The sequence below is a fragment of the Mytilus edulis genome, chromosome 10 (genome assembly GCF_963676685.1).
Source record: "Mytilus edulis chromosome 10, xbMytEdul2.2, whole genome shotgun sequence".
NCBI lineage: Eukaryota > Metazoa > Mollusca > Bivalvia > Mytilida > Mytilidae > Mytilus > Mytilus edulis.
The window spans coordinates 80,628,461-80,648,205 of NC_092353.1; the positions used below are offsets into that span (position 1 = coordinate 80,628,461).

The window sequence follows — 19,745 nt, forward strand, 5'->3', positions numbered from 1 at the left end:
GTATATATCCTCCAAAACCATTTGATATCGAGACTAGACCTGATGTATATATCCTCCAAAACCATTTGATATCGAGTCTAGACCTGATGTATCTATCCTCCAAAACCATTTGATATCACCTTTTCAAATACTAAGAGCTTTCTTGTCCAAACCTAAAATTATATATTTGTGACCTTGACTTTTGACCAATGTCCTTCATGTTATGAACATGTTTCGTCATCTGATCATTGCGAAATATTGTTCTAAAAATTGATGAGGGTCGATGGAGTTTACATTGGTATTTTCAGGGTTTACAGACCATAATACAGGCAGATTTGTTTTTATCATCTGTGTTTTTGACTGCTGTGTCATTGATGTATACCCTACATTTCAATTTATTCGAAATCCTTTTCATCCCCTCTGCAACTTCTTTGTTGAGGAGTAAAGTATTCTGAATTAAAGTTACCAACTCCATAGTATTGTATATATAAGATAAAACAAAAACTTTTCATACATAATACTCTTTTATTTTTGATTTTTGTAACAAAAAAAACAACCTTTAAACACAAGGTTAAATAGTTAACATGGCATGGTCCTCTGATAGTGTGCACACATAACAAATGCAATATACAGTACAAAATACAACTGGTTCCCTTAATGTATAAAATCAAATGGTAACAGTAGTTCCAATCTACCAATGAACTGATACAAGCTAGTATGATTTATGAAAAATTTGATTTAGAAAAATGCAATATTTCTGGTATCTACATGTAGTTACAAACTTTTTTGTTTAATGTGGTTTATTTCTATTTTAATATTTCTGCAAACATATCAATAATATCTTTCACTAGTTAATGTTCTGGAATATTGTTGATAAATGGGCTGATTAATTTCAAAATAAAAAACTTCAAAATAAAAAACTTCAAATTAAACCACTTTCAATACTGCTAGATTTTACAGTTTTCAAATCTATTGAATTGTTTTAATTGCATTGAGAAGACACTAAAGCATTTACTATTGCAACTGAAAAAAATCTAACATTAATTGTGTTTTCAAATTCAATGATTTTATTTTTGCTATCTGTATATCAAAAGAGTATTACTGAAAACATTTTGCTATCTGTTTATCAAAAGCGTATTACTGAAAACAAACTGATTCACAAAAACAAACATTTTAAATATCTCTCAAACGTCTTTATTTCAATTCCTTACGGAAGCCATGTTTGTTCTTTGCAAACCTTTTAATCATGACATTTAACAATAGAGAATTAAAGCAGTACACCAGAATGACATATCAATTAAACCATCCTTTCTCTAAGACCATAGGTCTCAATAAAACTCCTATTACCGGTCTCGGATATTACTACCGGAAACACAGACATAAATAAAATCAAAACTTGACAAATATTGACATCCTTTTGAACAGAAATTGAAATATGTTCGCTTTACAGTAAAAAGTAAACTTTCACAATAGAAGACTATAAACAGCTTAATTGTATAAATATTTTTCAACATGATCATATCTCGTTCTAGAATCAAATGTTTGACAAGTTTTGTTATAATGGTTGATTTTGATGAAACAGCCTTTTGATTCTTACTTAGTTAACAAGTGGCACTAAGTGATGCATACGGAATATTATTTGTCTAGTTAATGGAGGTCGAGAGATCGGAGAGAATGGAAAACTCGCCAATTTCCTATCCTCATTCATTTGACTATAATAACAGCATCATGTAACCTTTCATTGGGGAATAAGACAAAGTGAAATGAATAATCGCACCAGAGACTTAAAACGTCACCGTGTTAAAACATTAAACTTGTACTAATCATCCAAAACACCTGTTAATAACAAGCTCTCTTGATAGATACAATTGAAATTATCAATTAATGTAACCGATATTAATTTACAAAATTGAGGTAAAATGCATTAAAACACTTTTAAGAATTGAAATTTAAGACAGTTTTTATCCCCCACATAATTGCACAAAGCTGTAACGACTTTCGTCTTTTTTCTTTCCTGTTCAGGTATATTATATTGTATGATGATATTCAGTCCCGATAAGAAAGCAATCTCATTTTATTGCTGTATAAGGACACTTTATTCACAATATGATTGTCATATTAGAACGTATGAGAGAATAATCCCCTATCAAGTTTACAATTTAGTATAATAATATTTAACTTAATGTTTCAGATTAGTAAATTTCCCTATGGTGGAAAAAAAATATGACTTATAGCGTTGTAAATCATTTACTTTAACAAGTCTGCCAAAAATAACCCTTGAAAATAAAATATCTATACATTTTCAGGAAAATTGATTCAATTTTCAATTTTTTGATAATTTAAGTTTGACTTTTTCTATGTCAGAAGCATGGTTGAAAATGTTGCAATCGTTGAGACTATAAAAGACTTCAAAATATGTAAAGCATTGAAAATTAATGTTTGGTAAAGTTTTTAACACATGAGCTTCTTATAATAACTCTTCTTTAAAAAATCTATGCACATATGTTAAATCTATAGACAATTATGCACATATGTCACTTTTTAAAAACAATATTTTGTGTAAATTATCATAAAAGTAGATTTATAAATGTTAGAAAAACCTAGATTGTCAACTGTGCCTTTTATATACTTTTCCTAAATTTGGACAAATTTAGAAGCATGCACATGTTATATTAATAGAATAATGGATATTATGCTTGTATTACAGTATAAACAAAAATCAAAATCACTAAGAGTTAAATATGGCACTCTAAAACCTTGGTTAGAATAACTAAAGACCAGAAGTCATACTCCCAAAACGACCAAATTTATTGGTTCACTCCAATTATAAATAAAAAACACATATATACATAAAAAAAATGCTGCCTAAGTCACAGAAGAAAAAGAGTCTGGAATTTAAAAAAAATGCATCTTTTGTTTTAAATTTTTAAAAAATCAATGATCTAAAAATCTTTCTTTTTTCAAATTTTACAAATATCATACGAAGATAATTTTTCATGGCACCCAGAATCCTATGGCACTCACTTTGATTGCAAATAAAAAACAAATCTTAAAAAAAAATAATCAAAAGTATTTACAAATAAATAACAAGAAAACATAAATTTATCAAAACAAAATATGTCATGATTGTTTCATGTTCACAAATAGGTTAAAATCTGAAACAAACAGATCTCACAATTTGTTTTCAATACTTTATTTCATTGCCCCTAGTTACAAAACAATCATAAACAATTTTAAAATTATTATGTTGTATCTATCAAAATATATAGAAAATGATTGACAAGATATTAGCTTAATTTTTATTCATTGAGACTAAATGCAAATGCATGCTTATATTTAGTAAGTTTACTGTGCAATAATAACATCTGACCTAAATGTGCAATTGCTGATTATACATGTGCAATAATATTACAATGACTAGATGTCGTTTCCTTTGGCAACAATTTTTGGGACTTTGAAAACTTAGCAGAACAATACAACCTTTCATATAAATGCAATAATCTGTGCCCTACATAGGTATGACTTAAAAAAAAGTTTAAATGCACTACACTGATTTACTGGGTATTAGAAGCTTTGTCAGCTGGAACCAACACAAATTGTTTATGATGCAGTAATCGCTTCTACACTGTGAGACAATGATGTCGGAGGTGAAACCATCCTTGGCGAAGGACTCAAATAATGAATCGGTTTAGTATAATTGTCATTAGTATCTTGGTCGGATTCCATATTCATGGTCATGTGATCTTTAACCTCTTCCTCATCCTCGCTGCCATTCTCACTAGTATTACAGCTGTTTAGACGGAGATGATTAGAACTCTCTGGATCATATGAGGTCTGATGGCTGTATGAATTATTATGATTGTCAAATGAGTTTGACTCATTGTCATATGAGTTGCTGTTTGGATTGTCAAAAACACTTTGATTGTTTGTACTGTTCATGATACTGAGTTCAATTTGTTCCCGAACTTCCTGAGACAAGGTGCTGTCATCTAAATTATCTAATCTGTCACGACTCAATATAGACTGGTGTGTGTTCTCTAACAGAGCATTATAGTCTATATTCATCCCAGACGGGATACAGTTACCCGTCTTCCAATGAGTTTTGAGTCCACTAGCACTAATGTATTTACGATTACACTGAGGACACTCGTAGGGTCGCTCATTTGTGTGCAGTCTTTTATGAAGCTTTAGATGGACGAATTGAGTGAATTTAGCAGGGCACAATTTACAATGGAATGGCTTTTCTCCACTATGTAAACGCATGTGTGTTTTGAGGTTGCTAGTTGAACTGAAACGTTTCCCGCACACTTGACATTCGTGTGGTTTCTCCCCAGTGTGTACCAGATGATGTTTCTGTAAGTGTGCAAGTTGTGTGAAGCCTTTACCACATGTCTGGCAAACAAAAGGACGTTCACCAGTATGTGTGCGCAGGTGAACTTTGAGGTTGGATAACTGTCCAAAAGTCTTTGAACAAACGTTGCATTCATAATGCATCTTTCCATCTCGCTTACGTAATGGATATGGCAATGACCTGTGACCTCTAGAATCAATCTTAGGCTTGCTAAGGTTGAGTACTTGATCAGGCTGCTGTCCAATCGGATGGAAGGGTGGTGACATCTGTTGCTGATTGGCCATTGGATGACCAGGATGGAATTGTGGGTACATCTGCCAAGCTAGCCCAGGATGATAAGGAGGGAATGGAAACATTCCTGGCATAGGATACATCCCAGGCATTGTTGGTGTCGGGAAGTATAATGGCGGACCAGACGACGGCATTTTTCCCATACCTTGTGTCATCATTTTGTTAAACTCTTCTGTTCTACTCATAAACTGTTGCATTGGTGACTTGTCCATAAATGGACTCGGTGGCATGAACTTAGGAGGATATGGAAAGAACGGATTGAACTGTGGCATTTGTTCAGGAGTTTGCTTCTCTGGAAACTGTTCCATCTTTACCTTATGTTCATGAGCTGGTGTGATCTGAGGTTTTACGTCTAGACTAGACTTGTTCATTGGAAACACATTGCCGCCATTTAACATCTTTTCTGGTATTTCTTCACCTGATTCTTTCATTTTCTTGTACAATAAGTTTTCAATTATGCCCGAGTTCTTTTTTGGTGTACTATGAGCTATTGTTCTATTTTGACCAGGGAAAATACTGGTTGGGCTGTTCTGAATTGGTGAGACCTGTTCATTTTCTTTGCCACTATCATACTTGTCGTCTGGTGTTCCACATCTTGATTTGTTTTTGTTGTCATGGTGATCATTGTCATCACTTGTGGGACTACCGTCACGTTTGTGCATGCTATAATCAATTGCATATCCATCACCCTGACTGTAATCAGTTTCAACCATACATTTTTCCTTTGGCGACCTCTCAATGTCTGGCTTCAGTTCTGGCAGTGCCTCTTTGAACATTGGTCGATTAGGACAGATTGGTAGGAATGGCTTCGGCATTGGGATTTGTCTTTCTAACATCTGCCGTCCTGAAAAGATAAAAGAAAACTATATAATATTTGACTAGTATACTGTTTTTATACACAAAAAGTTCCATTATATATAAAGTTTATCATAAGTATGCAATTTTTAAATTCCTAAGATTTTTTTATAATTATCTCCCTTTTGCTTTAGTATAAGGAAGGCATCTATCAACCATTTAGGTTAAATCTGAAGAAATTTCAAAGTTGAAAACATATTCTTTGCTTGTTACTTTGGTATTCAATGCAATTTTAACTTTGAATACATTTGCCTCATAATGGTGGCAGCACTTTATCCTCATAGTGCCCTATAGAATAAAATGGGTGTAGCTGAAAAAACTCCATCATATTCCAATTGATCAAATGCACCTGGTTACAATCGAAAATTATCAGAGCTCCTCTTATATTAAAACCTAAGTAAATTCAATAGGGTAAAAATTAAATAATAACGCAGATTTAGATGATTTGGGGTTCAATTTTAAGTCTTTATATAAAAGACAGTTTGGAGGCAGATGGAAAGGAGAAGGAAAGGTCAAAGAGTTGAAGTAGGGCATGGAATATACAATCTTTGTAAAAAAAATTGGGTTCTTATGTATTTTGAAAGGTAAAGACATTTTAAAAGATTTATGATTAAGCTGTGCTGAACTTTAAACATTTGTTTTGTGAATGTCTTTGAACTATAATAATGATTTAAGTTACTTCATATTTAGAGAAACAGTACATGCAGAAAATGTGCCAAAATCTTGCTTTTCTAGCTATTTAGAAGTTGACAAAATAAAATTTCTCATTTCATATTCAAAGGCTTTAACCATTAGAGCAGAAATTTCTTCAAATGTTAATTTTCGAAAGAAAATAAAACTGTAGGAAGATTCTTAAATTTCAATTTAAAAATTTTTAACTTTTAATTTCATTTAAATTTGAGCATTAAAATGTCATAATGTCAACCTCAATGTTGATACAGGTGTCTCATCCAAAAAAATATCTTTTCTACAAAACACTTCCAGCGAAAACTTTTACAAAATTACAATCAGCAAATTAAAAAAAAAAATCAACGTTATAACGATATAGACTCTTGACAGTGCTTTAGCCTAATGAATAGACCCAAGTCTCATCTTTGTGAAGTATGCATGCAATCACTTTATATAATAGTTGAATAAAACTGAAGTCTAACGAAATAGAAAATGATAATACCGGCTCGTACTTGACAAATCACTTGTAAGAGTGTTTTATATAACTGTTTGTTTGTCTTGGTAAAGAGAGCTCGGTGTTCTAATTCAAAGAAAGAGTACTTGACATTAATAGGCGACTTGTTAACAGTCAATTATCCGATGGCTTCAAAGAGATGATAGACACTCGCCATTATTTTCGTTTTCACTTCAGAAAAGGAATGTTCTCAGTGCTCCCTTATTACGAACGGGCGAACATTTTTTTTGTTATGTTTGTTAATTAATTCAAAATCAATTTCTCACCACTGACGAAAAAATATCTTGACTTTGTGCAACTACTTGATTTTAATTCTCAATCAAATAATAAAGGATGATTCCGATAATGAGAACGCCATTTTTTTTCTGGCTTTGTTTTGGCGAATTACTCATGTCTCCTGGAGGTTGAATCATACAATGACGATTCGTTAAACTAGACCAAAGTCATATTGATGAAGGGAAAACATATTGATGCTATATCTATATACAGCTGTAAAATTTGTTGACTTCTGCTCGTACCAAGACTAGATCAATTATTTTCTATGAAGGTTTTAATATATATTGAATAATGTGTTCTTTGCCAAAAGTTATATCTATTTGGAGAAAGGATCTCTACCAACACGAAATTTAGAGGAGTTGGTTCAGCAGTTCTTTATTTATCTATTTAGAGGAGGTACAAATGTAAAGCTTTTTCTAGAAGTCTTCTTTTTTATCAGGTTGGGGTTAAAACAAGTTGCAAAATTAAAATAAGAATACGAAGTTAAACCACTTTAACCCTGAGAGAAAGAGATGCTAAAACTGTTTGTATCAAAAATTTACGACTGATTGAGAGCTAGATCTAGTGCTAAGTTTTTCTTGCATATTAACGACAAGAAAGTATCACATATATAGGTTGTAAAAAGTTTGTCTCGTAAGTTAAAGGAATTGAAAAAGTAAAAGAGAACATTTACATTGTAATTTGTGAAGTAGTCAAAGAAGTCTTTCCTTGCTATGACTTAAATGGGCCACCATACTATCAATTACATTTGGTCACATGTATTTATTCAGAATCAATATTTAAGATGAAATTTAAAAACAAATTGAAGAGCTTATTTTCCAACATCCATAACAAATTGATGTTGATAAGTATCAAAATATTGAAAGAACTGACAATGGATATGCTGGTCATTGATTAAGCCTGCTGATTGGTCCATGAAGATAATTTTCAATAATCGCCTGAATTTTTTTTTTTATACAGATAAAATCTTTTGGATGACAATTTTATGCTTTGTAATAATCATCTTATTTTAATTATGCAATTACATCTTTGTTCTTTACCTTAACAAACATAGAAACCTTTCTACGGACAAAATTTCACGACCTTACTTGGACCAAAGAAGTCAATCAAGCAAATGTACTAGAATTATTTTTCACAAACATCTGTGATTTTTACTTTTAATGATGATATTTCAAATTATTTTCGCTTCACCAGTTTTAATGATTTCGAATAAAAGCTTGTGTTGTGAGGATTTGATATAAATTCTTTCCGGTTAAATATCGGAGAATGGTTATGAAGAGAAAGTTGTTAAACCCCATAATTAGGGGCAAGTATCGAGTTTCTTGTCAGAAATTATTATTAAGTTAAAGCATACAGAACACGCCATTCTTGGTCGGTATTTTTTCACTGATTGATATTAAAACTGCAAGTTTGGTATTAAAATATAATAAAAGTCAGGTATTTAATGGACGATGGATGATGTTGGTGATTTTATAAAGAAATAAATTAACTTCTTAATTATAATAAGTTAATATTAGGCTTGTAATTTTGTTGATTAATATTTTAATCTTTGCTGACATGTGTACTTAATTATCCTTTGAAATTTTTTATACACTTTTAATTTTTGGTATTAAATTTTTTTAATTATTGTTCAACAAATTCACAATTTTTTAAATTTTTTTTTATAATTCACCTATTGACATTTTCTTGACAGGATTTTTGTTTTTTATTTTTGTAATGTGGTTTATACTGTTGCATTAACATAATCCCGTATATCCTTTTATCTGTATTTAATATCAATGGCTCATAATTCTATTTTTATTAGGAAATAGTTTCATAAAATCTAAAATGAAACGTCTTAGCTTTAAGCACAAATAAAAAACAATTACAAAAAACGAGATGCTATAAACCATTTTCATTAACTTATTTCATCGTTTTTAGTTCCTTTGAAATTCCAAAGGAAAAAAATCCAAATAATATCAAACGCACCCTAAGCTAGCATCAGTAAAATTAATCATACAAAAAATTGATAATAGAGTTCTCTTGTACCTTTCACCAAACAAGACAATAGTCATAAAAAATTCTGTGCTCTTTGTAGCCTTTTCTTATTAATTACTTGTTTTTCAAGAGTATTAATTTCTAGAAGTTTTATGGATTTAGAAATGACGGTAATTTTCATCATGTTTCACAGAATCGTCAGACAAAAATTCTAATATTAATCAAGCAGTAAAAACCTAAAAATATCTTATGAAACAATAAAACTTGGCCTTTAGCTCCTCTTCACCTTTCATTTTTTTCTTCAAGACATGACAGTAAAACTTCTAATATCCATCACCCAGAAAAGTTACCAGTGCTGATGACTATTTAGTAACCATGAGCAGACATTTTCATGGTAATTAGGGGTTGATAATTTATGAATAAAAGGGGACTACCAAAATGTCTTACCTCTCTAAAGGGCAAGAATGTTAATATTATCCCCATTTGAAGGGATTGCATGGTGTGAGCAAATAAAATTCCACACTCATAATTTGTTGAAAGGGAGATAATTTGCTGATTTTTTAGGGGATAATTTCATCTTAACTACAAAATGTAATAAGCATATGTTTAGTCATGACCACTAGGTTTTTACATGGATTAATCAGCTATTCAATTAAACTATCCTTTTTCAGTGCTAACAAACTTTCCCAATTACGAGGAATAAAATCAGTTTAGTAGCCTCAACCCAGTATTCCAAAAAGAAACACTCATTGATAAAAAGGAACATTTACTACAATAGCAACCCACTTAAAAGATTATATGTAAAATCTGAAATTCAAAAATAGGTGAAAAGAGATTAAAAAGTTTGCTTTAAGGATCTTTTAAGGTGATGGTCATAGGAAAACCTAATTGTATGACATAGAAAAAATAAATAATGCTACTAAAATACACTTGTTCTAAACAGGAAGAAATTATATTGTATTAATTATAACTTTCCAAAGGACCTCATTGTCAAAAACAATATAGTTAACAAATACATCATATCGACTCATTCATTGTTTATTTTATAGACCCTGTTAAAATTCTTAATAAAGACCTAAAAATATCTGTACTTTCCACAGAGGAATAAGGAATAATATGAACCATGGTAAAAATTCTCATAAAACAGAAAAAAAATGTCTACTTTATTTGTCAAATAGGCATATTGGGGTTTATCCTAAAAATGAACGATATTTTTTCACTGTTTGTCAACTTTGGGAAGTGGTTAAGTACTCTTGTTAAATTCTACTGAGTACCTTTTCTATCCATAAGTTACAAGGTTTAGAGAGTACAGGTCATAAGGACAAAGTTTAAAGGGGAGGAGGGAGGGGGGGGGGAGTAAATGGACTCAGATTTGTTCCAATAATAAACCTCAGGGTTATGAAATGTATAAATATATGAAAATTGATATCAACACTTTCCCAAACTTTGTTTTCCCTCCAAAAAAAAACAATTTTATTATGAAGGAAGATACTACACAAAATGGTATCCTGTGAATTTGTTATTTTTCCCTACCATACCAATTTTTTCGTTAAATTAAGATTAACTACAAATCAACTTTTTTTAGCAAAGTACAAATTTGACAGGGGCTAAATGAATACCAACTTAATACCCCTAAAAAATCAATCATCCATTAAAATTTGATTATTCCTTAATCCAGGAAAAATAAATGATTCCACAATAAATAGTCTTCCTCTCGTCTCAATTCAGCTTATCAAATCAAAGATAACCTGATTAAAACAAATTGGACCCCCTCCCCCTTTTTTTTAAATTTCCACAACCTTATTCCTAAACATTTGACATTCAAGGTGACTGTTTATGTTGTAAATATGTAACAAAATTATCAACTTTAGAATATGAATGGTTACTTTCACTTTTCAAAGTTACAAAAATAAGGTTATATGTTGTAAAAATTAATTAATAAGTGAAACTTACGCCATGTTTGCAGCATCTCTTCACCCGTGAGGGGGTAGTTGAGGCGGTCAGCATACTCTCGGCAGTACCACACCATTAGTTCTGTATTGGGAGGAATTGGTTTTGTTGTGTAGAAATAAATATTAAAGTCGATCTGACAGGCGATTAAATTCTGCTGTGCTGTTGTGTTGTAGGAGAAATTCACATAGTGCATCCAACTAGATTTGGTCGTATCACAATTGTCAATAAACTGGTATACAGTATTGTTTTTGAAAACCTGCAAAAAAAAAAAAGATATTTAAGTTATGTACATCAGTATAAGTTATAAAAAAAGAATTATTTATAATCTTAATCAAACATTCGATTAAATTTGAAGTGCGAAAAATAAAATATTTTTTTTCATCAATGTACAGCTGGAATATTATTATTAATAAAAAATAAAATTTTTAAAATCTTCGAAAATAAGTCAAAAATTAGTTCAAACACATGGCAAAATCTATCTGAAAATCTGATATTAGAAAGTAACTTTTACATATGAGATTATTCTAATCATAAACATTTCTCATATTTCACAATTTTTGTGATGAAACATAATTTTTTACCCCAAATTAACAGGTGTCGGATAAGACGTTAAACAAGCACCTGTGATTAAAGACCTCGCTCCTCTGGATTCATCTAACATTTAAACATCTTTTCACTTATACACAAAAATTAAATGCAACAAAAAAATGTTTCTATCAGTTAAGAGATTTAACACGCTATTAGTCCCGCAGGTGAAGCTTCGATGATTTGTGATCGTAGCCAATCAAATTAGGTGTTACAAATAGTACCTACAGCAAACTCAATAATTGAAGTGCAATCATTTACACACGACTTTCAACAAAAGTTTAAAATTTAAAAAAATTCAGATTTAATCGAAATTATGTGAAATATTTAGAGTGGATATTATAATTTTGAACTGCTGGATTGTGATACAACTTAATTAACATAATTAAGTCCTTTTAAGTTTTATTCGACTCCTAACCTTCATTAAAATTTTATTATATAATGTTCTAAAGCAAATGTCATCATACTGTCCCAACAATAGGAAAGTTATTACGATGTTTAAAAATAAGATATGTATCAGCGAAAGTGAACATCAGCCGAAACACATAAATCAAACGGAAATTTAAATATGAGTAATATTTTCTATTCTTATCCATATTTTCAAATTATGAAAATGATAGAAATATAATTATCATGAATTCAATATCAAGGTTATATGATAACAGACTGCCATTAATAAACAAGATAATGTTTGAGTTTCTTGTGCTTTTGCATTTCAATTTATACAGTGAAAGGGATTTTTTTTTTACATATATACTTAATCGACTGCAGAAAAATTATTATTTTTCTATTGTAATTGTAATAGCATGTTTTGAAAATATTTTGTGCATTTAAAAAGTTAAATAAGAATAAAAGTGAATCTATAAATAAGCACACTTATTTTAACCCCCCAAAAAATATATCTGAGACAAATCATGATAACAAAATTTACACTATACATACAATAAATTTAGTTTGAAATTATCAAATTTTGAAATTTACTTTCTTTAGGAAAATGAAATAAGAGAAATATTTTTACCTTCCAAATTGAAATGCGTTCTGGTTCTGTATTAACGTAAGGTTCTTTGGTATACACTTCTCCGACTAAAGGTCCAAATCTTGTTCCTCTTGGAATATAATCTAAACTCCAAACTCCTAAACTCTGAAGATAAAAAAAACACATCAACAATCAAAATATTTTTTTTAAATTGCAGTTGACAATTAAAATAATAGGGAAGAAACTATTTCACCCACTTGTAACTTAAGAATGAAAAGAGAGAAATCTTTTCATCTTTCTATTCAAGATGTATTTAACTGCATGAAAAAAAAACGACAATACATTTCAAACAATGCATATCCCACCCTTGGAAAATGAATAGATGATAAATTTTAAATATTTCATTTCTAAAAAGTACAAGCAAACATTTTAAATTCATCAAAAAATAAAAAATGAAAGAAAAAAAAAACACGGAACAAAAATGATTTTTTTTTAGTTCCTACCTGAAAGCTTGTAAAGAAACAGAGTGAAATTCTGACAAGTGTTCCTGTATATATTTACTACAGATATGAATATTAATCTATCACCCCCCACACTTATAAGTACTGATAAAATAAGAGATGATTTTTTTATGATGAACTGATTAAAAGTCAGTAAATTACATCTCTAACTTTGATGGCATCGGGTCAAACCTGGAGCTGTTTTGAAGATAAGCCCAGTTGGAGCCAAGCAAAAACAAAAACCCTATATAAACCATACATTTTTCACGGTATATTCAGCTGTGTTAAGGAGTGGAAATAAGGTATTTGTTTACGTTGCTTCATGGGGAGCTATTTATTGTGAATGAAACAGAATTCTAGTATCAAATCGTTGAACTATCTATTTAAGCCAGGTGATTTAGAATTGACACAAATCATTTACTTTCATATCTAACTTTTTTTCTTCATATTTTTATGTGTCTTTTACTGGGTTTTTTTTCATAACTGACATTTGAAAAAAACATTCTGAATATGTGATAGATGATACACATAAATTATATTTTTTTTTTATTTTAGATTTTTTTTCTGCATAAAATTTTTATTTTATTTTTTATATTTTTTTCACAGCCTAACATAATAGCTTATCATCTCATTGACGTTTTTCTCACAACTCGTTAATTCTAAAAGATGGATTAATTTGTGTATGTAGCCATCTAATAATGCAATGACTATCATAACATTATGTTTTCTAATTATGTTTTCTATATTATGTTTCTCTTATAAGATAAATTTGAAAAAAAAAAAAAAACCATGGTCAAACATTTTTATGAACTTCTTTTAATGTTGCCTTATTTTATCATGAAGTTCCTCCTATGTTAATATATTTTTATGCAATTCATTAAATAAAATTTTCAAGATTTCAGCATTTCTTATGAAGAAAACTAGAAAAAGCACTTTAGAAGCACCAAAGCTTTTTTTCACTTTTTAAAATAGAATAGATCTGAAATCTTCAACGGAATAATCTAGAGAAAAGTGAACCTCAATTGTAAAGGACTAAAATTAAAGAATATGCCAAAATTATTTTTTTCAACAGTTACTGACCTGTTGCAGAATAATGAATGAAAAATTTCCAACCGATAAAATCAGAGATTTACCATCTCAAACTGGATATTGTTAGTCAACAACTCCGTTCAAAGCTCAGAAATTGAAAAAATCCAGAAATCTTTTTCATAAAACAGATAACAACTATACTGATTTTCACCAGTTTAAATTACATCTAATTCAAATAATTTCTCGTACTAAATAATCATTTTTCCATGTAAACTTGACCCTAAGTTTTGGATAATAATCATGATAATTATCGGGCGCCTTATAAAGCTGGTAAAATTGGTCGATCCTTTCACTTTTGGACAAAACTGATTTTCCACAAATTAACTTTAATACTATTATGATGGTATCAATAACTATATGAAAAATATCATAGCAGACTTAATTTCTGTAATTTGTTAGTATCTTATAATGACCTTTAAAGACAGTAACGATCGGGTTTGATCTATTGCTTTTATCCCAACAATAGCCGAATTGGTTAAATGTAAGTTAATCTACCAATTTTTTGAAACAGGACTAAAAAGTGACGAAATCTTGAGGTGAAAGTTGGAGAAAGAAATTAAGTAGACGAAGGTCACTTGCAATCTATCGCTCACTTAAATCACACGATTAGAAAATATTATCAATAATTTTCCATCTCGTAATATTTTTTCTCCACGCTTGAGGTGTATAATTAACAGTAAAATGAGCACTATCGTTTAACAAATCTTATTTAGTTGTCAGATAGTATGTAGATGTGTTAAGATCATTCACAAATATTTAAACTCTCCAATCAAATCTATTTCTACCGATTTATCCTGACTTGATCAATATTTTATGTGACTCAATAATGAAAAATTCTAATTTCATCAATATGATATAGATAATATTAACTTATAAAGCAAAGATAAACCAAATCAACAATGAGATTAAGGTAGACAGTACTGCAAGGTCAAAAGATGGCAAATCTGGTAACACCACCAGGACAAATATCAGTGTCCTTAAAGTACAGATAAAGCATTACTGCTGACTAAAGATCTAATAATGTCTTAAGATTGTTTTTTGATTGCATATATCTAGTAAAAACCTTGAAAATATAACTAAAACAAAAACAAAAAAATATATAAATCTGTATATACAATTAAAGAAAAATACTCATGAAGGAGCATAAAAATACTTTAAGTAAAGCATTCCTAAAAATACTGTCCTTGTTTGTCATGCAAAAGACTACATTATCATCAAAACATATAAAACATTTTCCAGACAATTACATGATATCTTTTGATGAATGCTCTTGAATTTAGGGAAAGCAAAATATAAAATGCAACAATAGGAAATTTGTTTCTGATTAGTTATTTGAGTTAATGATTGGATAATAAAAGTAAAAGCAAAGTGCCAACAAATTGAATAAAAGAAAGACATGACCAATTCAATGATTATTTTTTATTAGAGTAATCTCCCCTTTCATATTTAATAAAAGAGTTATCTCCTATTAACAATACCAATGATGCTTTTCCCCACTTTTCAATTCAAAGATTATTTTTTATTAGAGTAATCTCCCCTTTCATATTTAATAAAAGAGTTATCTCCTATTAACAATACCAATGATGCTTTTCCCCACTTTTCAATTCAAAGATTATTTTTTATTAGAGTAATCTCCCCTTTCATATTTAATAAAAGAGTTATCTCCTATTAACAATACCAATGATGCTTTTCCCCACTTTTCAATTCAAAGATTATTTTTTATTAGAGTAATCTCCCCTTTCATATTTAATAAAAGAGTTATCTCCTATTAACAATACCAATGATGCTTTGCCCCACTTTTCTTCAACAGTTCTGTGGTTTACATAATATAAAATTTATCATATCATCATCAATATCAATATAAAATATGGTTAACCAGGGAAATTGATGTCCAACTTTTGATCCTTCTTTATTAAAACATGTGTTATTATAAATTATTTCTCATTCATTACTATTCAAACTTTCTCATCTCTCTTATCCATCATTTTCAAGCTTTTCATACACAAAAATGAGTGGAAAATCATAATCAATTTTATCATTTCAATCTAAACAAATAAAAATTAATCAATTTATCAAATGATAAGGATGTTTATCTCAGGTCCAAATTTTATTTTAATATTTTTTTCGTAAAATTTATTTCAAATTTCAATTTCTTTTATCAACGAAAGTGAAAGAATTTTGAAGAACATGTACATTCGTCAAGGACTTTCATTCAAACGAAAGTGACAGCTTATTTTTCATCTTTATGAATATCTCCACTTGTTAATTATATTTTAAATTGACAGGAAAAGATATCATATTTCAAAGGAATGAAAGATTTAACTTTCTGATGTATTAATCATGCTATCAAAGCTATGATTTTACATTTAAAAGTGATATAAGAAATCAAATCAAATCTTTTAAAGAATTTACATAGTAATTATACAGTCAGCAAGACTATGCAGGGTTTGATTTCTTAATTCAGAACCAAATGTTTTTAATTTATTTTTTCTGAAACCTGTTTTAAAAAAATAGCTTCTAACTATTTGGATTGGTTAATAATTAAAATTTAAGACAAAAAAATCTACAAAGCAAATGAAATTGCATTAATTAAAATGTACAATCAAGAACATAACCACCTTCCTACAGATTCAAAATGAATAACTTGTTTTTTAGTAGATAGCAGTGTTTCCATATCCTAGAGAAAACCATACAGTCAATAAAGGCACCATTCAACACTTTCTTTTCATTTATCAATTGAAAAAAAAATCACATTTTTAAATAAACATTTTACCGTCTTTTTTAATGAGATCTTATTTTTTTTTTTATTTCAGTTGATGTTTACAGAAAAAAGTGTACAACTGCCTATCCTACTTCAAATAAAACATATAACTTTTGAGTGCAAAAATTGGTTACCTTAATTTGTCTGCAAACTGCTTCTATAATACTTTGCAATAAGACTTTCGATCTAACCAATTCTTGACAAGTTGAAATGGTAAAGCCGTTTGAAGTTAGACATAGAAGGAGTATTGTTTTAACAACTTTGACATAATTCTAGAGCCTAGTATACACGTATTATGTAACGAATCGGTGTAGTTGGTCAAAAGGACATGTCAGTATTCTAAAGTTACCCAAATATTTATGCCAAATGTTTGTACCGATTCTCGAGTGTCGTGGAGAAAGTAACGATCAAATCGATTGATTTCTCCGCTGTGGTAAAATATTCTAAAAACAATGAGATCATCGTTGTCCTTTCGGAGCTTTTCTACTATCACTTTTCAGATAAGAGTGACACGTTAAAACAAAACAAATTTTCCTTGATATTACATGTTGTCAGTCAATGGCCAGATTAAGCTAGACTAACGGAGAATGTTGCACATATTTAAATATCGATAAGATTATAATATTGACGGAGGATGATAAAGGGAGATAACACCAACAATTATCCATTCACAAACTGTTGTTCGAGTGTTTTCACTTCTCTCTCGTAAAATACTTGTAATAGCTTGCTTTGTCCATTTATCGTGTATTTGTTTATTTATCCAATCATCCTAGATCATATGATGTGACCTCACAATTTCAAATGTCATGTGAAAGTTTCAAATCAAGGGAAACATTTCTTATTCATAAACTCTAATTTCAATGTGCACTTTATAATTTTGATTAATATATTTCAAAAAAATGTTTTTTTTTATTTTTATCTTCCCACCTGCACAAACATTTGCTGAAAATAACAAACTTCTATATTGTTCCATAGTAGTGCAAGCTGCAGTTTAAGTACTTCTTGAAATATGAAAACTGCAAGCAATCCTACTTCAAAGACTGCTTTTCTAACTTTCAAAGAAAAAAATCACCAAACTAATCCATTCCCTTCAAAATTATACTGAAACTTTTACAATTCATCAGTTCTTATTCTTTTTTATATTATTTAATTTAAAAAATATGTCTCAAAAAATTGTTTCCCACCTAAAAAAATCTCCCCCCCCCCCTCCCACCCCATTCAATATATAATTCTTACCTTAAATACAGATTAATTTCACAAACTTAACTTTTTTTTAAAACAAAATGTCATTTCTCAAAAACAGCACCACATTTATCTGAATCATTCTTTATAACTATAACTTTCAACTTTCCAAAATAAAAAAATCGTCTTATCCTTTCTGTGTGTATATAATTAACGTAGAATTCTAACCTTGATGTAAAGTATCAAAACACTCCACTCTTACACTCTTGACGAAAAGTGACACTCTTATTAAATACTAACTTTTACTGAAAACTGACCCACTAGTTAAATCATGTAAGATCAGACTTTGAAAGTCATCCAGTCGAAAAATAATTTCCCTTTTACACAATAAGTATCCTTGCAATTTAACAAAGTATGTATTATTTACAAAGGACGATATTATTATGATAAAGACGTCTTTCACTTAATGTACAAAAACTTCAAATGTAAAAAAAAAACGGAAAGTGAATTCATTTATTTTTTTCCACGACTCAACCTTGTTAAAAGCCCATCTCTTTAAACTTTAGTTTAAGTAAATATCTCCCATGAAAGAGATAGCTAAGAGGAAAGTGTGCTACTCAGAAAGCTACAATGTCCTAATCCTCGACAGAGAATAAAAATATGTATCAGAAGTTATTAAAATTTGAAAAATTACTTGAAAAAATGTTCAATGTCACTTCAGTTTTTCTTTACTCACGAGTTGAGAAAGTGAACTGAGTTGAAGGATTATCAAAATGAGTAGTGTAGAACTTTGTTAGCTGTCATAAACAGTTTTTTATAAGATCAAAGTTTTTACTTTAATGCATATTTTTTTTGCAGACATATTGCTAACAGTTAAGTAGGTGGCTGACAAGAAAATCAATCAGAAAGTCCTTTATTTGAATTTTCCTATAACTGTGTGTCCCTTCTGTTGTGTGGACACAGAAGAATGTAGTTCTGTGTATAGAAGAGCAAACTTATTGCTAACTGTTAATTTAATTTATAGGCTTGCAAGAAAATCAATTAAGAAGGCCCTTTATTTTATCTAAATTTTACTATTGCCTATGTTTGCTGTTTGTCCCTTCTACTGTGTGGACACAGACTCGTGTTAGTTTGAGAGGCAGACACCTTTATTTTGTTGATTTAATGTTGGTTTGTCCAGTGGCAAATATCTCATGCATGTTAGGAATTATTTTGTTGAAGCCTGTATCTTGACCTATTATAGATGTTTATTTTTGTGTTTTTGTTCTGGCCTCACGGTCAAAAAACTTTCGAGCATGATTTTTGTACTCCGACTTGAAAATCAACCAATCAAATTGCTGGATTTCATGTTTCGAGCATGATTTTTGTGCTCCGAGCACTGAGCAAAGTTTAATGCCTCCAAGGTCGGGCTTGCTGCCTTATTAAAGTATACCTTAAAGTTGTCTTTTATTGAAACAATTTAAGTCAAGATTAAAAGAAAGAAAAGATATAAGCTTAGATGTCCTTTATGCTTAATTCTCACAATATAACCAGTTTCTTGCTTTTCCAGACAACATTAGCTTGCCTGAACTCATCAATTCTATGCCATGCTTTTAACAGACAAACCAGGAACAAACTGCAGCGGGAAATGCAGTAAAAATTTATCCTTATGTAATAAAAAAACAGATTAATTAAGTGAGCTGCTAATTGGGAACTACCAGGAAACAGATTTAATTGGAAAATTAGGTCATTTTTTAATACTTTGGATTCATAATCATTTATTAGATACAAATTGACATGTATTTCAA

General features: G+C 29.8%; 1 protein-coding gene across 7 annotated transcripts in view; it reads right to left on the minus strand.

Annotated features, from left to right (window-relative positions):
- Positions 1 to 484: 484 nt before the first annotated feature.
- LOC139492027 (PR domain zinc finger protein 1-like) overlaps positions 485 to 19,745 on the minus strand; it is a 116,891-nt gene continuing 97,630 nt past the window's right edge. For 4 of the 7 annotated variants that reach the window (XM_071280082.1, XM_071280081.1, XM_071280079.1 and 1 more), the window contains 3 exons: positions 12,469 to 12,591; positions 10,866 to 11,121; positions 485 to 5,465 (listed from right to left, as the gene is read on the minus strand). In XM_071280082.1, the coding sequence (XP_071136183.1) occupies positions 3,580 to 5,465; positions 10,866 to 11,121; positions 12,469 to 12,591 (2,265 nt within the window). In that variant the 3' untranslated portion in view covers positions 485 to 3,579. Of the gene's footprint in view, positions 5,466 to 10,865; positions 11,122 to 11,446; positions 11,638 to 12,468; positions 12,592 to 18,012; positions 18,228 to 19,745 lie in introns of those variants that run through there. The other 3 variants (XM_071280085.1, XM_071280084.1, XM_071280086.1) reach the window with 3 other exon arrangements.